General features: G+C 45.6%; 1 protein-coding gene across 1 annotated transcript in view; it reads right to left on the bottom strand.

The window, feature by feature from the left end:
• Positions 1 to 13,389, bottom strand: part of RPS6KA6 (ribosomal protein S6 kinase A6) — a 626,385-nt gene that overhangs the window by 480,864 nt on the left and 132,132 nt on the right. Inside the window, exon 2 of the mRNA XM_085607823.1 lies at positions 1,934 to 1,987. Within this exon, the coding sequence (XP_085463949.1) occupies positions 1,934 to 1,987 (54 nt within the window). The remainder of the gene's footprint in view (positions 1 to 1,933; positions 1,988 to 13,389) is intronic.

The raw sequence follows: 13,389 nt of genomic DNA, 5'->3' as shown, positions 1-13,389 counted from the left end.
ACGGTAAATCCTTTAGTTTAAAGTGGTGAATCCTCTTATTTAAAGAGTAGTTGTGCCTTAATATCTGAATTTCTTATAGATAATGAAGTATCGATTTTGTTCAGAGAGAAGACGATTTGTAACAGATATAGGCTGTATTTAATTTAACCTTGGCTTTAAGAGATGTTTTACACCACCATAAAGTGCTTCTATGAATCTGTCAGACTGCTCCAACATATAAGAATTAAGAAATAATAAAATAGATAATATGGGGACATTACCATTACTTTTGTAACTTTAGGTAATCTGGCTTTTGCGGAGTCCTCTTGCACCACAAAAATTAAAGAGTAGAACATTTTCTGGTTAATAAGCTAAGCTTTTTCTAATTCCTCTAAACTAAAGGTCTGCATGAATGTTTGAATGCAGAGATTTCCAAATAAATACTTTTGTTGCTTTAAATTTTTTTTTCTGCATTAATGGATTGACACTGATATATTAAAAAGACTGGCTTAATACAAAATCACAAATTCCAATCCAAAAACATATACAACCACCAGATCTTTAAAGTTATCCATGATGTTAGCAGTGAGTGCAACATATTATACACTATAGAAAAACCCAAAGGAGCAGCTATTCGGATACAGGCCATATTCTAATATCGTTTCAAGTTAGTATCCTGTGCAAACACATGTAACCAATCTGCAGCCATTGCGTTGTAACTAGGACATTTATCAGCTGTACCAAGGTGTTCATACCATTTAAATATTTTATTGGGTGTAATACTAAAGTCGAAAAATACCCGATACGGACGTATCATGTACTTAGACATCATTGAAATTCAGTGTATCTGCTACAACCCATGAAACATTTTTGACTGATCTCGTAAAATAAGCAATCTCACCATATTATGACCACTGCAAATTTTGCTGCTCTGTGAGAACAAAAGAAGCTTAGTATGGCTTCGAAATATTTGGAAGGGTTTGCAAGATTGATACAGAGGATTTGTGGATGGATCTGGGGACTCATCTGTGGCTTACCAAGAAGAGAAGTACACATTTGGAGATCTCTGAGAAGGTCCTGGTAGGGAATTGCAAACTCTTCAGACACTTGTTAAAATAAAAAGGACTTAAGAAATGCCTTACAGTATAGCCAATGTTTAGATTTGTATTATACAGACACCCTGGACACCTTAAACAAACCAGGAAATTATGTTGCGCCAACATATATCTAAAATCTTAAATTTAAGATGTTGACAAGGTTTAGCAAAATAAAGTGGAAAAATAATGGCTACAAGTCAAAATACATAATAATTAAGGTAGAGCTACCAGAAACGCCTTGGATCCGTTTAACTAGCCATGTTCCCAGGGACGCCTAGGAGTAAGCCTGAAAATTAGGTGTGTTTTCTGATGAGTGTTTTTAATCACATACATTTATCATCACACCTTAAAAAAAAAAAAAAAATATCTAAAGCGTTATAAAACTAAAGTAGAGTGACTTGTCAAGAAAGGTATGTTTGCCCATATGTTAAAATCTTTTGCTTTATAATTAAACAGACCTTTCCCAACTAGAATACAGATTTCAAAGTGGTTGCTTTAAATGTAATTTTAAAGGATAGCATTTTAATCGAAATCTTGAGATCTCTAACAACAAAAAGAAAAAGTATTTCTATTTTTATGGCTTTCTCTTCGTGCACATTTTATAAATGCAATAATACACTCTGTAGGAGGATACATTGTATGAAGCACATCTGAGCGAGAGACTAAAAAAACAAGACAGTACGAGGACACTGGATTCAATGTCACTTATTCAATTCTACATGGAGAAGAACTCTGATTGACAGATGTTGATAGCTTCTATGTGCAATAACTACTTCTGTATTAAAAAAGCAACTGAATGCCTGTCAATTTGATAAGAAAGAACAGTATGAGCAGATTACTGATCAATAAACACTTACTTGGTAGGTATATGAATCCCCTTCTTCCATTGGCTCGTCAATCAGGCCATTCAACTGAAAAAAACATTAAAAAGTAAGACTGGGAAATTTGTCAAAGAAAAACTGGCCAATTTAGAAAATATACAAAGTTCCATAAATCGACTGAAAATTGAATTTCAAAATGAGAGCAGCATTCCAAAAATACTTCAAATTAGATACCATTTTTCAGTTCTCCACTTCTTTACCAAACCTTTCAGCTTATTTTTGCTTTCAGGTGCCTACCTAAAATGAGGATGGGGAACAAATCAGCATACCTATTTACACTTACTTCGGACTTGACAAAAGGAGAAGAAAATAACAAACATTGACAAAGCCAATTTTTTCAAAGCTGCCACGCTTTCAGTTAGGTTATGTGTGGCATTTCCTGGTTTGTGGTGTGCTTACATGTGCTATTTTAGGGCTCCTTGCCAATCCCCTTTTACACTTCACTGGATGTTCTTGAACACACTAAGCTTATGTCTTTCAGTACAGGGCACCACCCGGTTCCACGCCCCCCTAAAATTTTCAAACGATGATCTCTTCAGGCCCTTAATGCAACTTCTCTAGCAAGCAGCCTGTCATACAAAAAACCAGAGGCTTAACTTCAAAGCCACAACGCTGTCCCACTTTACTTAATAAATAATAATTAGGGAGAGGAGTTGGCCTAACGGTTAGGGCGCTCGACCTCGGACCTGGGGGAACTGGGTTCGAGTCTCGGTAACGACGCTAAACCTCCTGTGATTCTGGGCAAATGACTTAATCTCCCCGTGCCGAACAAAAAAAAAAAAAAGAATGTGCGTCCTCATGTAACGTAACTGGTGCTATGTAAAGCGCTCTGATACCTGATTGGATTCGGGTGACGTTCGCGCTATATAAAACTCTGCTAAAAAAAAAAAAACAATAATAAATAAATAAAAGCGGGCTTCCTATGCCCTGTCCAGCCCCTGTAACCAACCCAGCTGCTAGAAGATGGTACATTACAATAGGCATGTAAACATCAATGGAGTGATGTTGTAAAACGATTAATAGACACAGACAATAAAGGCATAAATGGGTCTATGCCTTAACTAGCAAGAACACCCAGAGATGAACATTTGAAGCTGGCTAGCCAATCAGAATGCTCCCCATGCATGCTGCAGCTAAGATTGCAGGCCAAAACAAGCACTTGCAAAGCCAACCGGTCTCACTTATGAGAGTTACTGGCTTTTGTAATGGTTCACACCCATGCTGTATTGCACTGTGGATGCTTGGTAGTGTGGCAAAAACAAATTTAAGAAAGTGATATGACATAATGCATTTTTTTTTTTAAGTGCACTAGAGCTGGATGCAGCATAGTTTTTTACCATGTTCCACAGCAGTCGCACTGCTACACAGCATGGCTACTAGTAATTGCAAAGTCTGCAATGCCTATGCTGTACAGCATGAACACAAGGCCAGACCTATTGGCTTTGCCAGTACTTGTTAGCTCTCTGCACAACATCCCTGTGGCTCTCAGCAAATCAGTTAATCTCCTCATGGGTGAAAAAGAAAATAATTTGACATTTGGCTACAATGACACATAACAAAAGCAATTGCGTTCATATCCTTTTTTTTTCCAAAACAAAGTTTTATTAAGTCAGCAGATAAGACAGTCACATCTCGAGCAGGAGAAATACAGTTTGTTATGGTCAGAGTTATAAAAATCTGGCGACTTTCGCATAACATTTATAGAATATAAAAATAAACATTTCGAGGTTAGTGACTGCAGCCTACAACTTTATAACCAAGTGTGCCATGTGCAATACAATAATCTGTTGAACATACATTGCAAGCCACTTCCCATATATTACGGGCCCTTATATCATCTTCCGTCCCCCCGATCTATCATTCAGCGGTTTCAACATCAGGAGTGTGGGGTGGAGGGGGATCTAAGATAAGACCTCAAAAATCTGCCCAACATTTCCAGATTTTGAAATGTTTCTGCGGGCAACCTTGTGCTTCAAATATAGGCCGTTCCATGTTCATACACCAGTCCAGACTCGCCCTTCACGGCCCAAGTTTAGGTAGAGCTGGTACCTTCCATGCCCTAGCTATATCCCTTTTGGCCAAGGTAATGCCCAAGAATAATAGGTGTTGTTTATACAAATGTCCCCAATCTCTTTGGTGAGATGTAGCAGTTCAAGCTTAGGGGACAAGGGTATTTCCCATCTCAGTACTTCTGACAGGCAGGTCGTGACCCCAGTTCAAAATCTACAAAGCCCCGTGCATTCCCAAATGGTGTGTATGAACATACCATCTGCGTTATTACAGCGGAGACATGTAGGGGAAGCTATCAGTCCTGCCCTCCATAACCTGTATCTAGTAAAATAAGCTTGGTGTATATATTTAAACTGAATGAATCTAAGGCGCGATGCAATTGCGGCTCCACTCGGGGACTCCAATATTTCCGTTCAATTATCGTTACACCAGTGGGCCGAGATCGATCTGCCACCTCTCCCGGAGTGAGTACAGGGTTGTAGAGAGATTTGTCGCCAGGGATTGGTATATTTTGGCTGTCTTGTGGTCTCCCAGTTCGCCCATAAAGACCTTAGCCTCTATTGGATTAAACTCCAGGATGGATTCCACAGCCGCTATGTAAGGTGTTAGGACATGGCGAAATTACAAATATTTGTAGAACTGAGTAAGTGGCATCTCAAATTCCTTCTGGAGCTCTTGAAAGGACTTCAGAACAATTCCACGCATCACGTCTCCCAAGTTAGAGATCCTAATGATATCCCAGTCTCAAAATCCTGACAGAGTAGATACCTGTGGCATAAGACCACTCTGCCAAAGAGGAGTTTCTCTGGTCAGTTTTCCCCACCATCCCATTCTGCGCCGTGACTGCTTCCATACTCCAAAGACCACCCTCGTGGCAGGTGGGAGCTGACGGAGCTCCCTTGGGTCATGTAGGAGCAAATGTGGTAGGGTGCTGCCCATGAGCCATCGTTTCACCTGATATGCCGGGTCATTCCTATTTCCGTACCACCAGTCATTTAGCACTAAGAGATGAGACGCTGCATGATACGACTGAATATCTGGCAATGCTTTGTCTCCACAATGAGTAGACTGTGAGCATATTTTTAGCGCGACTCTAGTGTTCTGGTCATTCCAAAGGAAGCGGTCAGCCTGGAATTAAGCTGTCGGAACCAGTAGGGCGATATTGGAAAGGGATGATTCTGCAGCTGTTAAAGAAGGCGAGGGAGTGACACCATTATAAAAATCGCCGATCTAACCAAAATAGAGGCATACCTGCCCAGGACTTAATTTTGGCCTGGATGTGTAGCCAGATGGGGATGATGTTTTTATCCCATGACACCATGATGCCAGATGGACCCCAGGGAATTTAAATCCGATTTTGGCTATCGTGACATCTGTAGCCCTCACACCTATTTCGGAGTCTGCGCGTAGAGGCCAGAATATTGACTTCCGGGCAATCATATATAATCCCGAGGTCTCTCCAAATATCTGCATAATGCGGAGCAGTTGAGGCCCCGTCTGACGTGGCTCCGATATAAAGAATACGACATCATCTGCATAAAGAGCGATCCGGTCTGATATCCCCCCTGGCCACTCAAATCCCTTCACCTGTGCATCTATCCGAACCCATGATGCCAGTGGTTCCAGTGCCATCGCAAATAGGTAGGGAGACAGAAGGCAGCCCTGGCGGGTGCCCCGCCCTATAGAGAAGGGCCTCGAGATAGCGCAGACCACTCTAACTGACCCTGTGAGATCCGTATATAACAGCCGAATATAAGACAGGAGACGCGGTCCAATATTAGAGCAAACAGGTACGTCCATCCCAAGGAATCAAACGCTCTGTCTATATTGGCCAGCAGCAGTGCTGCTGAATCGTCCAGATGATCAATCGCTGTAATTGCGTTATGGGCCGGTTGAATATTATGTCAAGTGGCCCGACTGGGCATAAAGCCCGCCTGATCTGGATGAACGAGGTCGGACATAAAGGGGAGGATGCGATTGGCAGGGCCTTGGCCAAAAGTTTGGCCTCCACATTCAGCAGTGATATGGGATGGTACAATGAGTGTTGGCCTGGGGGTCGTACAGGCTTAAGAAATACCGTAATCTCTGCATGTCGCCAATCCTGCGAGTGTCTACCCTCCTCAAGGGCCGCATTTACCACCTCTAAATAGTGGGTAATAAACTGGGACTGAAAGAGCTTGTAGAACTCGCACGAGAAGCCATTGGGACCCGGAGCTTTGCCTGTGCGTAAGTCTGTGAGGGCCGCACTCAGCTCCTCAGTTGTTAGGGTGGCATCAAGTTCCGCTCATGTTGTATCTGACAAGGCTTTTGGGAGGCAAGGCTTTGGGAGGCAAGTCATCTATAAAACGGTTAATCACGGAGGCAGGTAATACATCGTTAGGGGTATATAGTTCGGCGTAATATGTCGCAAAGCTGGATGCAATCTGGGCTGGGTCTGTCAGCGTTTGGCCGCCGTCGCCCAGAATGCCAGGTGTGGTTATCGGGTGAGATGCCCGTTGGCATAGGCGATGTAGGAGAGAACATGACTTATCGCCCCATTGATATATTCGGCTGCAGGTAGCCAGCCAGGCCTGCCTGGCTTCATCTCGCAGAATATTGGCATGGGCGTGTTGTGCGAAAAGGAGCTGGCGGCGAATTTGCCCACCGTCCACATCTCGACTCTGTTGATCTAAATCCAATATTTGAGCTTCAGCCTGAAGCAATGTTTCCCCGGCCCTTCTTCCATTGGGCGGTGCAAAATGATATATCGGCATCCCCAAGAGTTGGCTTCATAGCCACCCAGATGGTCAATACCGAGTTCACCGTTCCTAAGTTTTCAGTAAAATCAGTCATAATGGCCTGATGCATATAGGTTTTATATTGTGGATTGTGAAGATGTCACGTCGAAAGGGGCCAACGAAAGGGTGGGCGGGCTATGGCCAGCCGCAATGTTAACGCTATTGGGGTGTGATCCGAGAGGCCCCTAGGCAAGATATCGGCTGCCGCAATGCGATAAAGTAAGTGGTTGGTATAAATATATAGTCTAAACATGAGAATGAATCATGCACAACAGAGTAGTATGTGTAGCTGTGTACTGACGGGTTTAAATGTCGCCACGTGTCCACCCAGCCCATGTCCCAAACCAATGATTTTAGTCGTGTTTCGCTGTGCATTCCTGAACCCCGCACTAGGTCTTCATCTATCCTGAAGGAATGTCAAGACATCATTCCAGTCCCCGCCTATAATGGAGAGGTCCTTGGGTATCTCTAACATTATTCTAATCAGACAATCCACAAATTAATCAGATAAGGGAGGGGGGCGCATAAACGCTCCCAAAGGTAACGAGTTCTCCATATAACGTGCCGGTCACCACCATATATCTGCCCTTTGGGTAAGACCATGTTTAGTATGCGTAAAGGGGACTCGCCGATAAACAAGGACCGCCACTCCACGGGAACCCCTGGTTAAACCAGCATGGAAGACCTGTACATAGCCAAACCGAGAAAGACAGAGCTATTTTAGAGTTAGTGCTTTGACGGATTTTAACGAGGCTTTCAGAATTTTACGGGAGCTAAGCACGGACGATGTAATCTCCAGAGTTAGCCACTTTCTCAAAATTGCTGTTCGTTCTCGCGCCTCAATGAACACGGCCCGATAGGTTGTTTACCATCTTGCACCATTTGCACATTGCACTTTTTGCATAATGGGTGTTTATATACCATAATGAACCTGGCCTGACAGTTTGCATCACTATTTGCACATTGCATTTTTGTACAATGGGCGTTCCCTTAGATGTGCTTTGATTAATAAGATCTGTTTTATCCTTGTTCATTGGGATGACTTTTATGTTTTATATATATTTAAATGGATGTATTTTATAGAGTTATCAATTTTATCCTTTTATTCCTTGATGTTGAACAAAATGGAAATGGCCTGTTAGATCCAGAAGTATTTGTACTATCTGTACATTGTTATTTGCACTTTTTTGGCTGCTTTGCACATATCTTAGTTATTACTGTTGATGTAACTTTTATTGTGTATAGTGATGAATGCTGCAATTTGTATGTACTTTTATGGATGTTTTAAATATATCCGAATAAAGATCATTTGAATTGAATTGACAGAGCTTTGGAACCCAGAAGGTGGGTTTCCTGCAATAACAGGACATCGGCTGAAGCGTGTTTGGCCTGTCGCAGGACCCACCCTCTCTTGATCTTGTCCAATGCCCCCGTATATTCCAACTAACTATTTGGAGCCTGCCAGCAGGGTCTGACATATGACATAGTGTAAAGAATAAATGTATGGCATGACTTTTCGCATGAAGATAATAAGCATTAAGAGAACATGGCACAACACAAACAACATAAGTACTCATTCCCCTACCCCCCTCCCACCCCGCCCAATACCTCAGAACTGTTGAAGTATCGGTCATTGTTGGGGCACAGCTCCTGCCCCAACAGGGGGCAGGACATAACCCCAAACCAATGAATCCCAGTAAACTATCCCCATGCATTGATTTGTGTGGCAGTGATAGTCCATATTCGTTTTGATCCACCAGGAGCTAGAGTGCCCCCGCGATTTGGAGCGGCGCCTTGAGCGTGATCTACGATTCAATTTCTCTTTAGGTTTAACAGTCTTCTGTGCGGCCTCGCCAGAGGATGACTCCGAGTCGATAGATGGCGAAGTGTGTGGCTTGAGCTTTTGTCTCTCGTCGCCCAGGTGAAGACGTCTTTCGGGGTGTCGAAAAACAGTGCACGTGACTTGTAGATAACCCGCAAACAGGCTGGGAAAAGCAGGGCATACTGTATCTTTAAATCTCGGAGCCGGGCCTTCGCGGCTGTGAATGACTGACGGTGTTGCTGCACTAGCCTCGTATAGTCCGGGAAAATCAGAATGGAATGAGAGTCGTAGTGAAGTTTGCCCGCCATTCTGGCCTGCGCGAGGGTGGCATCCCGATCATGAATGTTCAGGAGTCTGGCGATAATAGGCCATGGTCTGGCCCCGGGCGGAGGCTTCTGCATCAAGGCGTGGTGGGCAAATGAAGGATAAAGCATTGGGACAAAGACGACTGAGGGATCCATCCCGTAATCCACGTAGTAAGGAACTGTTCCATGTTGTTGCCTTCGCAGCCCTCTGGGAAGCCCACAAAATGAAGGTTGTTTCTCCGAGCACTGCCTCGGCATCTTCTACCCTGATCGCAAGTGCCTTTGTAATGGACTCCAAGGAGGATACCCTTCTGTTGGAGGGATGTAACTGTATCTTCTGTAGTAGATATGCGGATCTCACCTTCTGTTATCCTGTTGACTGCCTTTCGGAGATCTTGTCGGACATCATGCTGATCCGCCCCCACCGCACTGCTCCGATCTTGGCCTCTAAAGCGGGATTGAGTTATCGCCGCCATCAGCACAGCGTTGTCTGGCCCGTAGAGGCCGGCTCCACCACCTGCGCCCCGGCATACCGATCCAGTGTGCTTTGCTTGGTACCCTGCAGCTTATCACAAGTCATTGTCAGTGGTATCTGTTGGTTCCAATATTGGTAGTACAGGTCCACAGGGCTCAGCACGCAGGGCTCGTCGTAATCTGTAATTAAAATAGCACTATCTCTTATGAGCAAGGGAATTTCTGCGGCCGCCGGTCCGGTTGGCGTCTATCTTCAGTGAGCAGGAAGCAGGCGTGAGGAAGGCCCACACACAGGCCGCACCGGGCCTGACCGGCCGCTTCCACGTGCAGCCCCTGTCCACCCCCACAATGGGTGCCTCCGCACAGCCCCCTTCTGCAGCGTTGCGATACTCCTACATGCAGGCGGTCGCAGAAAGCAGGTATAGGAGATGGGTTATTTGCTTGTCCCACCAATGAGGTCAGGGGATAGGTACGGGATGCTCCTAAAGGGTCTCCAGCACCAACGTGTAGGGCACCGGTAGAGATCAATATGGGTCACAGCTGTCCACTACGCCGAGGCCCCAGAGCCGCACAGGGCCAGGCCTATGTACCTCAGAGGAGATGCGGATCACGGCGGGCCATGAGAAGGCCACTACCCCCAGCAGGGCTGCAGCGCCAAGCAATCTGCATTGTATCGTAACTCAGGCCTCGGCTGAAGCACGAGAGAGGATCAGGCACAGTATTTCCAGGTAGGTGGGCTGCAAATTAGGGGCCAGGCTGGAGCACAGCACCACGAAGAGTCCCCTAGGCTCCCGGATCTCAGTCTATGTCACGAGGAGCTGTTAGTTCGCAAGGAATAGGAGGCAGGGCGGTGGCGACATCAGGAGAATCACAGCTGCACAGTATGGCGGAATCCAGCGTCGCCAACCAGCAAGTCCTCTATGCGTGATATCTCCCAGCCCAGTTACACCTCCGCAGCTCACCACGGTGCAGGCCGCCGTCTGCTCCGGTCCCAACCGCGGTACAACCACACAGCCAGTCTCCAGGGGCCGCCGGGGGAGCAGATATCTAGCGGACCTAGCTGTAAGCCGCACTCAGCAGCGGACTCACCGCATGCCTCCCGGGCGCCGCAAGGACCAACAGCACTGCCCCCCGGCCTCAGGCTCACTTTCAACGGGCGGGCCTCCTGGCTGCCGCCTAGGTCAGGATTGTTCCAGGCACCGTCTAGCTCTACCCTCACAGCATCATCTTCTGGCTTCGGGCACGCTTTCAGTGCTTCGGAGCCCCGTCCGCTGCCCCAGTCAGGATGGTCTTGGGCGCCATTCGACTCTGCTGGTTGGCACAGCAGGATAGTCCGGAAGGCCATGCAGGCCCGGACCTCGTCGGGCAGCGGTCTCGGCAGAAAGCTGTATCAACAGCAGGCTCACCGCAACCTCTTGAGTGCCACAAGGGCAGACAGCACTACCCTCCGGCTCGGGGACTCGCTCTCAATGTCCCAGCTTCTTGGCTGCCACCTCGGTCAGGATGAACCCGGGCACCGTCCAACTCGGCCGTCACAGCCGCGGCATCCCGGTCTCAGTTGGAACTCGGCAGCTCTCCCGAGTTGGAGTGGATATGGAGGAAGGTATGGCCGAGACTGTGGGGGCAAAATATAGGCTGATTAACAAGGATAAATGCAGGAAGTGGGAGCTCACTTAAAGAGGGTCCGCCATTGTGGACCGCTTGGCCACGCCCACGTTCATGTCCATATTTAATGAAAATCCATTTCAAATCAGATAACATCTGTGGTCACAATAAAAACAGATGGCATCTGTTGTCGTCAAACATCCATTTCAAAGGAAAAAAAGATTTTCTTTGAAATGTTTGCGGCAGAGTAAAACAGCTACAATGGCAAGAGGTTCAACAAGGAAGACCGGGAAGACGAAAAAATAAAAGCAGTACCTCAATCACAGCACGGTCAGCAGAAGGACATCAATCAAGCTGAAGCAATCAGTACTTGGACCAACCAATATCAAGCCAAAAGAAGAGGCAGCACGCTTTGGCCAATTAGAAGGCAGCAAGTAAGCGTGACAATTAAACAAACTAATGGTAAGCAATGGGCGAGCTACAAGCCCCTTATTGCATACTATAGCTCTCGGAAGTGGGAACGCTTGCGCTGTCGCAGAAGGCACCAACAACAATTAACATTCAGTTGCTGCAAGCTACCTGCTCCTGAGACGAGCTTCGTTCCCGTAAACCACAAGTCAACTTCAGTCCAAGGTGCCAGTGACCATCGGATATCTAAAGAAGAGGCTCTTCTATTGGAAGCTGCACCTACTTTCAATTTGTTTCAGACCCTCTCTTCCTTGTCATAGGTGAATTGTAAGTCCTAACACCCTCAGAAAGGTAGAACAAAATATGCTACTGGCATGTTTGTTTACTTTTTTCTACAATTGTGAAGCATTTGTGCCTACATTTCCACTTTGTGGCAACCTCTCCTAATCTTTCTCTTTCTGAAAACAAGAGAAGCTTCTAATGAAAGACTTGTAGCAGCAGCTTCCTGGTAAACAACAGCACCTCCCACTCAAGTGGGTGCGGGGCATGCAGTTAATTAACAGTCCCTCATAATGGGCCATCGTCTATGGCTCGGGGCAACAATTATGGGTGGTGGTATTTAACATCCATAATTTCACACAGATCCAGTCAACAATGCTTAATTGAAATACTGTAAGGCTAAGAGCTCCACTGAGCTCAATGAATTGACAGGGTGGCTGATATAGACCTCCTGTACCAACATCATAATGCTTTTCTTTGTGTTTCTCCTTGTTCATTCTACAACATTTTACCCTCAGTGGGCAGAACGATCCATAAGCAATATTGCCCTTCAACCTTGGGCTAGTCTTGCTGCTCAAGCCCCTCTCTCATTATAGGCTGTTGTCTGCAGCTTGGGCCTATAATTTGAGAAGTGGGCATTTTACAAGGAGCCCTCAGCAGCAGGGAATAATAATGCTAAATTATTGGAGCCAGGCAATACATGCAAAATTGCCTTGGTTTGGGATGCTTATTAGGAACGGCCCAAAGAGAAGAATGACAGGTATAAACCCTGCCACCTATCCATTTTGCCTGCCTCCAGTTAGCTTGCCTATTTGTGCATCCAAGGTCCATACAAATGCCTCTACAATAACAGAAAATCACATATGGTAGAGACACAATTGGGCCTACTACTCTTCCCTGCTCCTACGCCTCACTCCATCTCTAGCTTCTTGCTGTGTTTATATAGTTTCACTCTAACTACCATGTTATCATGTGCATCCCTCTGCACTGTATTCGTTAAGCAGCTATTCAGTCAGCCCCGTCCCCTAATTCTCACTCCGGACTGACCCTCCGAATCCACTCCTATGTAATCATCATTGGTTCTTTCCTTAATCGTCCCTCTCTCTGCCCCCTTACTTTGTCTGAATCCCCTCTCAATCTGCTGCTAACATTACAATTTGCTCTACGCTGTCTCCCTCTACTTCTATCTTCCAGCTTGCCTCTTCAAACTAAACTCACTCTGCCCCTATCTTCTCATTTTACTTATGCCCAGTCCCTGGCTCTACCATCATACAGTACTCTTACCGTCTCCATTTGTGGGGATCTTACCGTAATTTGTTGGGCTGCTGTCATTCTTCCGCCACCCTTTACTGTATTTGACTTCTTATGATGCTCAGACTGTCTCTACTTCTACCTCTGCCTATTCACACACAGCCTCTACATTTCTATTCTGCCCTCTTCTGAGTAGTGGCAGCAGCTCTTGACAAACTATTGAAGAACAGTAGTCCACTATTGAGCTACCTTTCATGCTTCAGGAAAAAGCTGAAGACTTGCCTGCTTAGCTATGTAGTTTTTAAGTTCTGCAACAAGTCACCCTTAGGGGTAGTGGTGCTTTACAAATGCTGTTAGCCAGTTTGTTAGTCACCCTTATGATTGCATTTAAACAACCAACAAGAAAAAAAGGATGACTACATGTCCTAGCCTAAGCTCTTGCTTTTCAGGGTGCTACAATCACAAATCGCTTATACACACACATATAGCGTACAGTAAGTT

This window comes from Triturus cristatus, chromosome 5_2 (genome assembly GCF_964204655.1).
Source record: "Triturus cristatus chromosome 5_2, aTriCri1.1, whole genome shotgun sequence".
Classification (NCBI taxonomy): domain Eukaryota; kingdom Metazoa; phylum Chordata; class Amphibia; order Caudata; family Salamandridae; genus Triturus; species Triturus cristatus.
Note: the sequence above shows the minus strand (reverse complement) of the source record. Positions and strands in the feature narration are given on the sequence as shown.